Genomic DNA, 16,153 nt, shown 5'->3' with positions numbered 1-16,153 from the left:
CCAGGATAATGAGACAAAGCCAAGAATTCATCACCAAGGACAAGGCAGATGTTTTCTGAAACATCCACTGGTGACTCCCTGGGAAGTCTGGTAGGACAAATCGTTTTGCTAAGGGGTTGCAAGTTTTGAGTCCATAATAAGTGTGACCCAGTTTCCTATTCCAAGACTGAACAATTTGCACAGCTCTAAATATAAAACTGTTGATAACAGATCCGGATTTGTGGGGAAGGGAGGTGCTGCAGGAACTGCACTGGGCAGCACATTGTGCTTCCAGCCACCCCAGGAAACCTCTTTTAGAAAAGGTGAATCAGGCACAGGTTTCATACAAATAAACATCAAAGCCCAGGTTGAAATTATAAATATATTTGTGTTGTTTATAATCATGGCACTACACAGTGAAAATCATGTCATTTTTCTTGAAGGGATCAGAATAGAATAAGACAGTATTGATACAGAAGAGCCTCTCACTGTCCTACTTAATTCTGCCTCTGTGTTTTCAGAAGTAATAATCCTAACAATGGAAGCAGTAAGTGCATTGAATAAGCTGTCGAGCAAACAGAAATAAACACTCTTCTCCTGGCTGTGACCTCAGCGTGGTGCCAACCCAGTGCCAGCCCTGCCAGCCAGGCAGTAACCCCAGAGCTGCTGGTGCAGCCCCCCTGACCAGGCAGGGCTGACCCCAGGGACACTCCCAGGGTCCCCCTGTGGCCTCAGAGCACTTGAAAGGGTTGAACAGCTGTGCTGTGGTCACTCAGTGTTGGAATTGAGGCACACAGAGCTTTGCTGAAGGTCTCCAGTGATCCCTGCTGGGTGGGAATCACCAGCAGTGCTGATGGAAGGAGCTGCTGGACTCTGTCCTCCTCTGACCACACAGGGGGATTCCTCCTACTGAGCAAGGCAGTGTTTGAACCAAAGAGTGCTTTTTTAAAGAAATAATAGCATTTACAGTAGTTAAACAAATGCTACTTTTTATCAGCTCTAATTACTTTATAATAGCATACAGTCCTTAGCTTGCTTGTTACTATGTTGTTCATTACTTTAAGCCCTCACAGCTACTCTAGAGAATAATTTAAATACATAGAGCTTTAAAAAAATATTTCCATTACAAATATTTTAAAAATATACTTATCCTAAAAAGCTGTCCAGCACTATTCCAAAAATCTCTTGTAATAAATGTCTTTTTTTAAATTTTAACAAAAATATCTACCATCATATAGAAGAGCTCAAGTTTTGACAAATCTATAATACAGTCAGAAATATGTTGGGCCAGATTTCACTCTTGTTTATACAGTTGCCAATTTGGATTGTGGTGTTCATCTCAGCTGGGTTTTTCCAGTATAACCAGGAGCAGAATATAGCCCTTAGTGCTTTAAAATAGCTAAATGGACTGGATACTGCAACAGTTACTGGTGCTGAGCATTACAGGGAGGGAAATCCTTCACTTCACTGCATCTAAAAATGCAAAAGGATGTTATATTTAGTATTTGTGCCATGACCAAAGAAGTGCCAGGCATCTGCAGTGGATGACTCAGACTCAGAATCATATTCACTTACAGAAATTTTTTCTTTTTGCTGAATGGTGCCTGCAATTGCTGTCATTAAATGGAGGATGAATGTCTCTGGAGAACTTTTGTAGGGAGAAAATGCCAACCTTCCTCTCTACAATGCTTTCTACAATTCTAGGAATCATTGTAATTGCATTTTGCTACTTACAAAGTTGTGTGAGTTTTAATAGAATCTCCCAGTGCTTAGATCTTGGAAGGACACTATTTAAAATTGCTTCTGTATTTTCCAGCTGAAACATCTCCACTCATCCAATCCTTTTCAAAATGTATTTAGAACAAACTTCAAGAACAATCTGGGTCTCATCAAGACAATCTGGAACTCATATTTTAAAAACACTGGAACTTTCTTTTTTTGGCTTTTCCCCCCTTTTTCCTTCAATCTTCAAGTTTAAATGCAGTGTTTGATTAAGGACCATGGAAATCAACCCGCTCTGGTTGCACCAGGGTAGGTGTGCAAGCAGAGGTGACATTGTCCCTCTGTCACTCACTGTCCTGCCTGTGACCATCAGTGGCTAGAAGGGATCCTTACACACTCTGAGTTAAGTCATATTTAAAGCTTTTCCTCTACTTGCTTTCCTCATAGACTTTGGCTGATGATCTGGTAAGCTGACAAACCAAGGAAACTTAAGGATATCGACAGATTTCAGTCCTCACTGTCATCTTCATCATCATCATCATCCTTGCTGGGAGCACACCTTTGGAAGCAGTGCACCAGGGTGGCCAGGAAGAAGCTGGAGAGAATTGCAGCGATGGACACAGCGACTCCGGAGAAGATGATGATGAAAAGGTCTGTCAGTGACAAGCTGAATTTGCACTCACTAAAGCTGACCTCAGACAGCTCATTGAGAAAGATCCTTCTGTTCTCCACAGGCAGGGAGCACTGGATTTCATGGAGACCTGCAAGGAAGAGGAAAGGGAAATAAATCAGCAGAATATTGGTGAATCCTTCTGTTGTTGTGAGAGATTGAATGGCAGAAGAAAAGTTTTAGGGTTAATTCCAGGTTTAAAAAATTGTACAATATTGAGGGGAAAATGGAACAAAATCTGTCTCTATCCAAAAGCCATTACATAATGCCTTTGAGCACCTCCTGGAAATTAAGTTATTTCACCTTCAGCCTTCCGGTGATCAGGTGTGATCTAGGCTCATGACTTGGAAGATTTAAAGGAGTGAATGTTGAACCCTGGATGCATCTAAAGCTGCAGACCTGAAAGCAATTCCCAGCTGCTCCCTCCCTCTGAGAACAAACTCTGCTCCAAAACAGGGTAACAGGGACACTGAAGTTCCTTCCACACCCTTCTGCATTACTTTTTACCATGTTGTTCCAAAACTACAGTTGTTTATTTTTTCTGGTCAAACAACAGTTTGGGTTTAATGGATGCTTGTTTGCCTGTGAGTTGCTTCCACCTTTTCTCTCTGGCTGTCCTGAGGCCATGCAGAGTGGAAGATATTGTTCCTCCCTGCATTACTAGAGAATGCCTAGAGCTGGGTTCTTTGTAGGGAAAGCAAAAAGCCCCAGATGTAAGAACTGGTGAGAATACAGTTGGATGCTGGGCAGTAAAAGCACACAGCTCACTGCACATCCCCAGCTCCCTCTTCATTCTCCACGGGGAAACACCAGGAGAGCTTTTTACCAGGGCCAGAATGGAACAAATACTGAAGTGAATTAAGTCTGTAGAGCTGCTGGCAAGGCAGCTTTTGTCTCACCATTAGGACATGAAAGTAAAGGGGAAATGTAAGAATTGTGTGGCAATGACACGAGAACTGCTGCTGAATAACTCTATCCTCTCTATTGATGATCCCAGGATGTTCTCCCTGGTTTAGGCTCTGCCTTGCTGTGTGCTCACAGAGTACATGGCATTTCCATCCCACAGCTCTGCCACAGAACCACGGTGTCACTTTAAACAAGGAATGGTGACAATAAGATTCCCTCTGCATTTGTGAATCCCGTTTTCCCTGTGGCTGGATAGCTGTGGCATGTGATGTGGAACTGTTAAACCCAGGCTCCTGGGGTTAATGGTGCTGCTGTGTCTGATTCTCTGGATCCAGCCCAGCCCAGCTGTTGTGTTGATTTGAGAAGGAGTTTAGTTAATTCCACAGTGGAACCAATTGTCACCCTGACCTACTTGACCTTGTAATGACGATTGTATTAAATTTTCATCCCTAAAAGCCATCCTGTATCTCTCGTATTTGCCCAAAGTTCTGTTGCTTTCCCTCTTTTTTCATTCTCCTCTGCCTGAGAACATCCTGAGAGTTACCACAGCAGTGTCAGAGCTCAGCCTGCCCAAGGCTCTGTGGTTCCTGCTGCCCAAATCCACTCTGCTTTTCCCAAGCCCAGAGTGCACTGGCCGAGCACAGCAGATGGTGAACAAGCACAACTTGCTCTGGAGAGCTGTGAAACCTCCTGTTGTCAGAACTGACCTGGGAGGGAAAGCAGCTACACGGTTTTAAACATCCTCTGAGATTTGGGGAAATGTGAACCTGCAATGTTCCTATCATGTCTTGTGCACAATTGATGCCCTGGAGCACCTGAGCACACAGAGCCTGAGGAGATACAAACCTGCCCTCTCCAGCCTCTGGCTGAGCTGCTGCTGGAAGAACTGAGACCTGCCACCAAATCATGTTTTCCTTTCAGTTAGACTTGCAAGTAGCTGTCTAGGGGTTAACCACAGTAAGCAAACTGGGGGACAAATGGAAATCCTTCCCTATTTGAAACCATGAGAAATGAGGGGGGAGTGAAAGGCCACAGGCTGGAACTTCAAGCCCCATGTCTTCCTAATCAGAATTTTAAGAGCAAACATTTTTTCAGTTAACAAAAGTAATCCTGACAGTAATCAAAGCAGTTGCATGAGTGTAACATATTGCAAATTAATTTGAAGAGGAAGTTCCTTGCTAATAGGGAAAGATCACTGCAGCATTTTGGCAGGAAAACCTGCACCAAGTGAACATGGCACCTACACAAATTCCATTTCTCTGGTAGCAAGCACAAGAAACACACCAAGTTTCTGTACAACTGTGTTTCTGTAAAAGAAACCTTTCTAACAGAGGTTGAGAACTGCTGTTTTCAGAGCAGCTGAGCCAAGCTCCTCAAAAGAATGAGAGCATAGGTGACCGTAATGACCATAGCAATGACATAGGTTGACCATAAGCAACTCTACTGTTTAAAATTTCTGTCCAACTGCAAAAGAAATTTTCAACTGCCAGCATTTAAAACACCTCTGTGATGGAGTGATGGGATGGAATATCAGATCCACAGGGAAGGAAGCAGAAAAAGAATATATTGAAAAGAAAGAGAGGGAAGAAGACTCAAAAAACCCTTTCTCATCCTGAGCAGTTCTGCCTACTGCAGCCCTTTAGAGCTAAGTTACCATGCAGTGTTTTCCCAGCATCCCAGACATGGAAAGGATCTCCCTCCTTCATTCCCAAGAGTAGTTCTGCCATGGATCAAAGCTGAGCCTGTGCACTGAGAGCTCTGTTCCCATTTCCCTGATGCTTTCACTTTACATCACAACACTCAGAATGCAAACAGAAAAGGATCTGCAACATACCAAGGCACTTAGAGGCTATTTCTTGTTATGAGAAGCAGTGTACTGTAAGGATTTTGAAACTCATTATACACTAAGGAGAAATAAAGATGCTCCTCTCCACGTAGCCATGGGTACTGGAATCTAGGTCATGTTCTCAAACCAAATAGGTTAGATGGGAATTTGCTACTTGCTTTATTCTGTCACAGCCCAGCAGGCTTGTGTGGCCTCAAGTTTTTAGAGAATTGTTAGTCAGTGGGAATAACAGATGCCAGTAGATGAAATACAGCAGCACAGAGCGGGGGCAGTGCAGGAGCCTCGCTGCTCCCAGCTGCAGTTTCACCACCGTATGCATTCACCACCTTTTCCAAAGGACAGGAATGAGCTGAGCTCTCCTATCCACACCAGGCAGAGTCCTAAAGCTGTGCTGGATGCAGCCTGGCAGGACTGCAGGCCTCAGTGGAAGCACATGGCAGTGACTGGGAGAAGGGAGCATTGATCAGGCTGTCCTGTGTTTCTCTTTGTTGAGTTGTGACACTATTGGAAAACCCAACACAGCTAAACAGAAGCTTTGCTTTGGGCTCCAGAGGGAATTTGGAACAGGCTGTTCATTTGGAAAAAGCTCAATCTCTGGTGGCACAAGGGATTTCTTCTCCCAAAGCTGATGGTTGTTGCACCAGAGCTTCCAGCTGTTCAATATCCTCACCTGCAGGTCACACACATCTGCTAAAGATGACAAACCCCTCCTTCCACAGCAACAAGGCCTTGGCTTTACATTATTTGCAGGCAGGTTGTTCTTAGGGCACCGGAGAGCTGCTGGTCTGTCCCCCAGCTGTCCTGTTGCACTGCTGCCCAGCAACAGATCCAGCTTTGCTCTTTCCTTGGGCAGGAGGTAATTCCAGGACATCATACGAACAATGAACAAAAGAATGCCTCCTGGAAGGTGATTTGTATTAATTAGAGGGTGTAGGTTTTTTCCCCTGTGTGATTCTCTTGCACCTTTCCTGGCTCAATCAAATCCCTGTCCTTACATACAACCTCTGGAGGACAGGAGATGCCATTCAACCCCAGAGCTCTGCTTTCACACACTTTAAATTAGTGGTAATAATTTTTATAGTTTGTTTGGGGTTTTTTTCTGTATTAGTTATTTATTTATTCTGTAGAATTTATTCTTTTAAAAGACCAGCCAGGATTCTCGTAAAGGGCACCTCAAAGCACTTTGGTATTTGGTGTTTGGCTGCAGCAAGAGAGTCTTTGATGACAGTTATATTTATCTACCTCATTGCTCCCACAACAAATTCAAGGAGTTGCTTCTTCATACCAAACAAAACTGTAAATGAAATAACAAGTGTGGGTGTGCTATAAATACCCAGTTGGGTTATTTTGGTCAGGGCCATCCCATTATCTGTAATGACTCCAGCTGTCCCAAGGACAATGTCACATACCCTGTATCCTTCTGCTATGTCATCTCAAGGAGCAGATGGATTGCACTGCTACTGATTGCTTTCAAGTGCCAGGCAAAGGGCAGGTGCTGGATTGTACACAGGCTTGTCTCAGCTCTGGAAAAATAAGGGTGAAAATGCAGGTCTGTACCCTAAGGAATAGATTGTCCAAGTAACATGGGAAAATAACATGGGAAAATGCTGTAACATGGGAAAATGCTGGAATTCCAGAACCACAATGTTGAGAGGTGTGTTTTTGAAAAGAAAAAAAAAAAAAAAACCAAACCTGCAGCAGGGTTTCAGGTGGAGTTATTTCAACAAAATTCTCTTATAGGTTTCAGAACTATATGACTCTGAGTTAGAGGAGTGTAACTCCACCAAGTCCAGCATAGTCCTGCTAATAACCCACAGGCAGTTAGGCTGCTGCTAGACCCTAAAAACCACTTTGAGTTGGTTTCTGTACAGGACTATGCTCAGGGTGAAATCCTTCCCTGTAAAACCGAAGCTCCTAGAAAATGGAGGCAGCCCAAAACCAGCCTGGATGCAAATAATGAATAATTTCCTTGTAAATTACTGAAAACATTCCAACAATGCTGGAATGGCCCAAAGTTATAACTGGACTGATCTCACCATCTCACAAACTGCACAGAAGCCCAAAGGTCCCATTTCATCTGAACCTTGCAGGGACTTTGTAGCCATAATCCAACCACGTTCTTCACAGGTTCTGTGTGATCAGGAATTTTTAAACCATCCTGTGACTGGCATTGCTGCTCCTGGCTGTGCCAGGGCTTTTCCCTGGATAATTCACTGGTGCCCTGCTGCACTGTGAGTTTTGGTTGATATTCCTCCAGCTAAAGTGGTATCACTTTCTCCAGGTCCACTTGCCTCTGTTTTGAGGGACTCATTGTGGTTTTGTGTCTCTGCTTATTTCTAATTGCTATGCTAAATACATCTTTTATTGGAGAACTTCTGGAATTCATTATCACTTCAATGTTATGGTCTGTCTGTTAGCAGACAGAGATTTCCCAGCTATAATTTTGGATGCTGAAAAAAAAAAGGGAAAGGAAAAAAGCCTCAATTCTGTTGGGGTTCTTTTGGAGTTCACAAAAAGCAGTTACCAGGAGAAAGAGTTTTCTGCCATTCAGCAATGGGCAGCAGGATGAGATAATGCAAATGCACACTGGGATGTATGGGAAATAAATCCAGAGAAACATCTGAAACCATAAATGTTTAAATTAGTTGCATCCACATGTGTTCACTGCTATGCACACAGTAAATGTGAGAGCACTACAACAGGGTTTTTCCTTTTAGAGTAAAATTGGTGTTTGCCCTTTTGGGTGGAATTTAGCTGCTCCCTCATGTTGCTGAATGTAGCTGACACAGATTTGAAATGTTTAAATGTGGCATGTTGTTTCTTGTGTGGTATTTTGCTCCCAGCTATGGTTTGCCTTAGTCTCCTTAAGCACTGTCACTAATGTATTACATGTATTAATAAGCAGTGAGAGAGGCTTTGCCTCTGAAGTGAGATGAGATTTCATTGAAAATAGCCTGGAGCAACCAGAACAGTAAGGCTGAAAAAACTTGAAGCCTAGATTTAGGTTCCTAAATAAAACTTTCATGGCCAAGTGCCCTAAAGATTCGCAGAACAACATCAGCGGATACTTAGCAGTTTGTCTCAATGCCTAAATATAAAGTTCAACATCAGGTGTTCACATCTGCAAATGCTGTCCTCACTTCTTCAAATCCGTGAAAGAGAGAAGAACTCCAAAGAACCTTAGGATGGGAGAAACAGAGTGAAAAGCCAGTGGCAGTCAGATCATTTTACTGAAAATGTCTGGGAGATCAAATTATATATTTATATATCTATATATATAGAAACAGATTTGATGCGCTTGTTAAGGAATATAATTTCTGTGAGGAGTTTCTGCTTGAGCAGGATAAAAGCTGCTGAATGTGTGAAATGTCTTAGGGCTTTGAATTCCTTTCCAGCAACACAGATCTTGTGTTCTGTCCTGGTGATGTGGGATGCATGATACTGGGGGAGAGCTGATGGCTGCAATGGACAGAACAGCCTGTCCTTCCCAGCTGAGTCTGCTCAGGTTCTATATTGGTACATGGAGTTAAGGAGCCTTCTCTCCATAGCAGATGAACAAATAAGTGCTAATAAAGACTGATAAGTCAAGAGGACTTGTGAAATGCTCAGTTTCTTCGCTGGCTGCTAGTTTAAATGTTAAATAAAACCATCCTCTGGTGTCATTATGATGTTTGTTTTGAAGACAGTATTTAATATTTTCTGTAAACCCAGGAAAGGCCTGGACTAGTGGAATGAGAGATTAATTATAGAATAAGTTTAGCAATAGATCTTAGATTGAAATGGAATTAATAGAAAGGGCCAAGAAGCAAGTAATGGTCACATCATGTCGTTGAATGCCTAAACAGGCTTAGAAAAATCATTCCATTCTTCTGGGTCTAGAAGTGTCTAGAGGGTAGCTGTGAGGAGCAGCTGAGGGAATTGGGGAGCTCAGCCTGGAGCAAAGGAGGCTCAGGGGGACCTTGTGGCTCTGCACAGCTGCTGCCAGGAGGGGACAGCCAGGGGGTCAGGCTGTGCTCCAGGGAACAGGGACAGGAGGAGAGGGAACAGCCTCAGGCTGGGCAGGGGAGGCTCAGCTTGGCCAGCAGCAGGAATTTCTCCATGGAAAAGATGGTCAGCCATTGGCAGGAGCTGCCCAGGGAGGTTTGCAGTCCCCATCCCTGCAGGTGCCCAAGGAATTCCTGGCTGAGCTCTGGGCTGGGCACAAGGTGGGCAGTGGGCACAGCTTGGGCTCCATGGCCTTGGAGGGCTTTTCCAGCCTAAATGATTCTGGGATTATATTTTATGATTCTCAGTACACTGATTCACTTCTGAATCTTTTTTAAGACTGAATTCAGTCTGAGTTTCCTGCTTACAACCTCCCTGTCACCTGCTCTTGGTTTTTCCCTACCTCCTCTCACTCCATCCTTCTCCCCAGTTCTTTTGTACAGACTGCCCTTACCTGCAAATATGCCACCTTTCCCAAATTTACCTGTCCAGCCGTACTGAAGAGGTCTGGAAAGCTACAGAAGCCCTTCAAGTGGCTAAACAGCATCTGTGTCAGAACTGACACTAAAACCCTCTTGGAGTGCCTTAAAAATGTATTGCCACTTCCCACAATTTTCTAAAGTGGAGCAACAGTTGACCAAATGAGCCCTGAGCAAAATCCTCATCTCAGCTTTGGCTACTTTAATTTCAGACATTCAGAATATTTATTTTATTTATCACAGCACAGATCTATTTGGAATTCTGTCTCTGGCCACTTCTAAATGAGTTTTTCAAATCTCCCTGGAAATACAAGTGTACACAGGCTCCCCATAGAAATGCTCAGTCTAAACCTTTGCTAAAAGTCTTTCTAATACTGTTTTTATTGAGGACAGCAAAATTTTAATTCTTGCAATGGGTAGTGGGGAACTTAAATAACCAAATAAATAATTCAAATAATCCCAGAAACTGTATACAACTTCCCAAAGATAATAAGAAGAAAAGAAGTAAAAAGCAAAATGAGGGCAAGATGACAGAAAGGAGACACTACAGTCACACTCCAAGGAGTACTTAAGCTCTAATTAAAAGTAATGTTAAAAATGCATTAGTCATTAGCAAACAAGGTCACAGGCCCAGCTGCCCAAAGCATGTTCACAGAAAATAAAAATCAACAACAGGGATGTCAACAAAGTCCCTCAATGTGGCCACTGCAGATTACTTGTATTGCTTTGTTACAGGCATTTATCTGAATCCAGTCCCTTCATCTCAGAGAGGTTCAAGAAATGCCTTTTGCACTAATTTTAAACAAGATACTTGAGCAAAAATTTATTCCATCAAAGCCCTTTGTGTTTAAACACTGAAATGGAAGATTCATAACCCTCAGCTCTGGAGGTCATTTGCACCAATGACAATCTCTGAGTTTCAAACAGTATTACTAAAAGAATTAGGTTAAGAGATGAGGCAAAAAAAAGTTCATTTTTAGCCAAGAGAAATGTGATGAACAATAAGCTCTGAAAGCAGAAGAAAGCCTGGTCAAATAGGAGAAATCACTGAGTGCACTTTGTAAACCAACTTAGGCAATGGTTTTTTCAAGGTATTTTTTGTTCTGTGAGTTTTCATGGCCCCAGGGAGTAAAACCTTCCATGAAAGTTTTCAGAAGTGTCTTTGGAGGGATAAAGATCTTACAGCAACTTTTCTATTTCCAAAAAAGCAATCCCATGTTCTTAATATCCACACTCTCCCTGATGGGAAGGCTCTAATATGTATCATTTGCCACCACGTGCCATTCAGGTGTAACAAATGCCTTCATGATGAACCATCCTTCCACAGAAAATCTTTTTAAGTGTTGTACTTAACCACTGTGACCCACAGCAAACACTTTGTCTTCTCCAGGAAAAAGAACTCTCCTATATTCTCCACTTATCACCATCCCACTGATCTTCACAGTTCCTTTGCCTACTTTGCACTATGCTCACTAATTTGTTTTTAATCTATTACTAACCAAACCAGAGGGAGAAACTGAAGATTTGTTTTTCAGTCTGATGGAAATGCTGGTTTTAATATCTCTTTATAATAAAAAATACGTTTGCTGTTTGAAGTGCTTGGTTTGATCATAAAACTTTTAGTGCAGCTTTTTATAAGTCTGCCTGCAAATTTGCCAGCATGAGGGTATCATCTGGTGAAGGTATTCACCTAATACCAATTAAGCTTTTATTTAAAATTTAGGTTAGATGAATAAATGCTGAAATCTGTAAAATGGTTGCAATCCCTGTTTGTGTGAAGCGACAAGTTGGATGAGCAGAGGCAGCTCAGCTGGGCAGAGCCTTTCCAGCCAGCTGGGCAGGCAGGTCAGCAGGAGTTAGAACTTTACAAGCTATTTCTGGTGCTGTGCCAAGAGGAAAATGGACCTGGCTCCTGCAAAACTAATGAGTTGAAGTACAGCTTTTGTTCAGATCACTGAGTCCTCCAGAGACCTTAATTACAGAGGGACAGAGCTTCAGGATCAATTATCGAGATTTCAGTTCACAGTGACAAAACTCCCCTTTTAAAATCAACTTGGTGTTTCTTTTGCAGAAACCAAGGGCAGATGAGTTCCCTGCAGTGCTGCAGTGAGAGGCTTAGTGAATACTTCAGTTACTCAGGGACTTCCCTCAGACTGGCACCTTCAACTACTTTAATTAAAATTAAGGTTAAAAATGCATTTATCATTAGCAAACAAGGTCAAATGCCATTCAAAGTGAGGAACCCAAATGAATGCTCAGACCCTAAATCTGTCTGCAAATGTCCTTCTCACAGCCATGCCTGCAGGCCATGCAATGCAAACCCTTGAGCTGCTGCAGAATTCCCAAGCAGAAGCAGCCAAGATCTTTTCCAGGGCCCTGGAAATGCATCCCTGTCTTTTCCTCCTGTATTTCCAGAGAGAAATCTTGCTGTCCTACTTCTCCTGGTGTGTTTGCTGCAAGAATCCTTCATCTCCAGCCTGACAGCACTACGAGAAGGAGACAGGGAGTCTGAATGCTCAGTGTTCAGTGAGTTGTCCTTCCCACTGCTCCCAGGAAAGGCTAGGCAAGCATGGCTTTGGATTAGTATAACCAGACAAGTAACACTAATTTAATCAGTTCCTAATGGGTGTCACGTTGTGACATCATTAAAAACTTGAAACGGGGTGTAAAATATGATCAAATCATAATTCTTATAATTTAACTCTGACTTCCCAAAAGTTGTTTTGCAAGGCACGCAACTGTGGCCATGAATTTCAAAAAGTCATTAAGGAAGTCTTTCTTTTTTGGGGTTAGTTTTGCACTCACCTTTGTGAAGAATGTTTTGGTGCTTTGCTAAAGGAGACAGTGAGTGTTTTTGTGGCAGCAGCTCACAAGAAGCCCTGATGATTTTCTGCATCCATGCACATCTCTCACTGCCATGGCTGGGTGCAAAGAGAGCAGGAGACTCACTCCAGGGAACAAACCCAAATCCTTGCAGGACAGCTCTGATCAAACCAACCCCTTCAATATCTGCTCCTTCCCTCTTTGTCCTCCCAAATCAAGTCTCAGTTAAAGTTTGGAAGATCTGGGTAAGCTAGCAATTTTTCAGCTATTTGGCCAAAACACAACCATGGATGAGAGAAAATGCTGTGGGAAAATATCTCTGAGCTTGGAAGACACTGGGAAACACAGTCAGTGCTATGGGAAAGTTCAGTTGTTTGAGATTTCCAGACATAAGTTCAGATAAACTTTAAAACACTGAGGGGGCAGCAGAGAAAGAGGTAGGAGAGACTCCAACTGCACAGACTTACTCAGCATCAAGGGGAACAACCTGGAAGTTCAGTAAAAGCCTGGGGAAAGTGAGCTGATGTGTGAACTGATGTTTAGCATTAGAGACAGGCAAATACTTGATTCAAACTGAGCTGTCTTCAGCTAAAGCATCAGGGAAAGTGGGAAAATAGGCCCAGGTTTGGTTTAAAAAGAATCAAGATCAACGTTTCACTGAGACAGAGAGGAAAAAACCCAATACTTTTTCCTCAAACGACTTCTTCTTTAAAACAGCTGCCCTACAGCTCAGAATATTCAGGGCAACCTAGATCAGTGCATTAGAAAGATGCAACCCAAGGTCACGAGCATGGGAAAAACCTGAATAACTGACTAGAGAGTCTGAGCCTGGAGTGACAGGGAGTAGGTTTAGATGGGATATGAGGAAAAATCCTTCCCTGTGAGGGTGGGGAGGCCCTGGACAGGTTGCCCAGAGAAGCTGTGGCTGCTCCATCCCTGGAAGTGTTCCAGGCCAGGCTGGACAGGGCTTGGAGCAGCCTGGGATGGTGGAAAGTGTCCCCTCTGGGGTTCTCCCAAAGCTTCCCTGCTCCCAGCAATCTGTCTTTGGGAGCAGCTGGTGCTCCTCATGGCAGCAGTTTATGCCCTGGTGCTTGTCGGGAGACATGAGCTGTGGGATGATCTCCTGCTAAAGCTGGATTAAGTGAGGCTTTGGGGTCTGGTGGGACATGTGGAGCAAGACTCTGGACTCCCTAGACATGGCAGTCTTAACACTTTTATTTCCCCCCCTATGGCTTTCTAAAAATCACTGGCTCAAATACCAGGATTGTATATCCTGCATTTTGGGGGCTTCCAAAGCCACTTCAATTTATTTCCCATATGGGAAGCAGTGCTATTTTAATGAAAAGAGCCAAACCCTAGATGCTGAAATGTTTCAAACACAGAGTATCACAACAAAATACTTCCAGGAAAGGGCTGACAATCACAGTTGCATAAAATGGGGATTTAACTCTTTTGTAGCAGCTTTACAGCTGATGAGTAAAATGAGAGCAAACTCAGTTCTCCTCAGGAGCTGGCACAGAATATTTAGCTGCTCAAAGGGCTTATTGTAGAAAATATATTTACCAGAGAGAAAATTAAGTCTGGAAGAAAACCAGCACTGGGCTGAATGAATTTGAAAAGGCTCTTTCACTGCCTGTGTAAGTTTAGTCTATAAATCAAAATTATTAGGGCTTAATTTTTAAATTTTGTTTCTTAACTGGGAGGAGGACCTGCTGCTAAGAGAAGCCAACACGAATTTAATGGGCTCATTTGCTGAAAGCATGCAATTAGAGCCTGAGCAAACTGCAGGCAGCACACAGACAATGGGAGCAGGAAGCCTCCTGCCCTCCCAGCCACACACAGACACAGACTGCGCTGAGAGCTTTACCTTTCTGGAGCTTGGATGCATTGTCCTGTATCCAGCTGAAAAGATTGGCAAAGTCACAGTCACACACCCAAGGGTTGCCCTCCAGGCGGATGGTCCGCAGGGAGGGCAGAGCTTCCAGGGCTGCCACGTTTAGGCTCTGCAAGTTATTGTCATTCAATTCTAACACTTGGAGCTGGTCCAGGTTCTCAAAAGCAGCCTCGTCCACATCCACCAGGTTATTGTTTCCAAGGCTCAGTTTTATCAGTTTCTCTGCTGATTTGAATATCCCAGCATCGAGCTGTGTTAAATTATTGTAGCTTAAGTCTAAATACACCAGTTTGGTAGAACTGCTAAAAGTGCCCTCTTCTAAAGAGGTGAGGGAGTTATTCCTGAAGTCCAAATAGACTAGGTCTCCATAAAATATAAAGAAGTCAGCTGGTATCGCCTGAATGTTGTTATCAGCTATAAGAAGTTTCCGTACATCCAACGGAAAGGGATTAGGAACACTTGGGAGTCCTTGATCCCGGCAGTCTATGGTGTGGTAGTCCATACAGCTACAGACAGCAGGGCAGAGATGACCCCCGGGCAGGAAAAGCAGGCAGGCAAAGCCAGCAAAAGGCAGGAGGCAGGAAGGAAAGCATGGCAACATCGTCAAGGATCGGAAGGCTGTGATGAGCACCACTTCTAGGAGAAAGACATTTTGCTGGGCTGAGCAGGAGTGCCTGGTACTTGTGTGTGTGTGTGATTGTATCCAGGAGATCACATATCATCACAGATCCGATAGCAGCAGGCTGGAGGGGGAGGGAGGAGAGAGGGAGGGAGGCAAATGTGAGGATTTACACTGTCAGAATATTATGATGCTGCACAGGGTGAGGAAAGCGATGATTGGGTACACGGAGGATCTTTCAAAGGACTCCCTTGCTTTTGTGAGCTAAAAAAAGCCCAGAGCCTGTTTGAATATTTGCTGTATATTCCAGCAAAGGGGAAATCACACCTGATCCTGTGACTCTGACAGCAACAGCTTCTGCTTAAAAAGCCCTTCAGGTAAAAATCCCTCATGAGATCACTTACTGTGTTCCTTAGCAGGAGCCTCAACAAGGTGACCAAAACCTGCAGAAATCCAGTGAGGGTCAGGCAGTGTCCTGGATGCCTGCTAAGGACAGTTTTCCCTTTTATTTGTAAAACAGGGAGCAGAAGCAGGGAGCCCAAAGACAAAGAGCACTGCTTTGTGCTGTTTCTGGATCCCTCAGCTGTTAGAGCAAGGCTGTTCACATTATCTCAATATGACTCAGTATCTTTTCACCAAGAAGAATAACCTACAGCAGCAACAAGGAGTGTGGGGTGCAAAGTGAGGGGCTTTTCCTTCCTGTTTTAATGACCCAGGAAGCTACTTTGTATTATAGCACCAATAATGTCTGTTGGACCACATAAAAGTGCAAAATGTGGATCAAATCTTTAGCTTGTTAAAACTGGATTGGTTTTTCTTCTTTTTCAGGGGGTTGAAATATTTGACAGTCAATCTGCCTGTCTCCTGTGGGACAGCAGAGATGATCTGGCAACAAGGCATCTGTGTTTTCCTGACATCCCCAAACCCACACCCACAAACAGCCCACCCTCAGCCAGCTACACACTTTTAACTCTATCCCTCCCTCATGATGCAGGGTGTGTAAGCAGACAATGGGACTGGAGAGCTGGGGTATCACCTATGTGCTGTGATGGAAGGTTTTGCTAGGGACAGATGGTATTTGGGTGCTGTGGTGGAAGGTTTTTCTAGAGGCAGATGGTATTTGGGTGCATGATCCTGGAGAAGAGAACAAAGTCAAACACCTTTGGCAAGCTCAATCTTAGGTCTGAGAAAGGCCAGAAATCTTGATTTAAGGTCATATTTCATAACTAAA

General features: G+C 43.5%; 1 protein-coding gene across 1 annotated transcript; it reads right to left on the bottom strand.

The window, feature by feature from the left end:
• Positions 1 to 583: 583 nt before the first annotated feature.
• On the bottom strand, positions 584 to 15,069 carry LRRC38 (leucine rich repeat containing 38). The gene is made up of 2 exons (XM_085079925.1): positions 14,277 to 15,069; positions 584 to 2,462 (listed from the first exon to the last, which is right to left on the bottom strand). The coding sequence occupies exons 1-2, from the start codon at positions 14,902 to 14,904 to the stop codon at positions 2,209 to 2,211; spliced, it is 882 nt and encodes a 293-aa protein (XP_084936051.1). The 5' UTR covers positions 14,905 to 15,069; the 3' UTR covers positions 584 to 2,208.
• Between the last annotated feature and the right edge of the window lie 1,084 nt (positions 15,070 to 16,153).

Source organism: Lichenostomus cassidix, chromosome 21, assembly GCF_008360975.1.
Source record: "Lichenostomus cassidix isolate B80296 chromosome 21, HeHo_3.0, whole genome shotgun sequence".
In the NCBI taxonomy this organism is placed as follows: domain Eukaryota; kingdom Metazoa; phylum Chordata; class Aves; order Passeriformes; family Meliphagidae; genus Lichenostomus; species Lichenostomus cassidix.
Note: the sequence above shows the minus strand (reverse complement) of the source record. Positions and strands in the feature narration are given on the sequence as shown.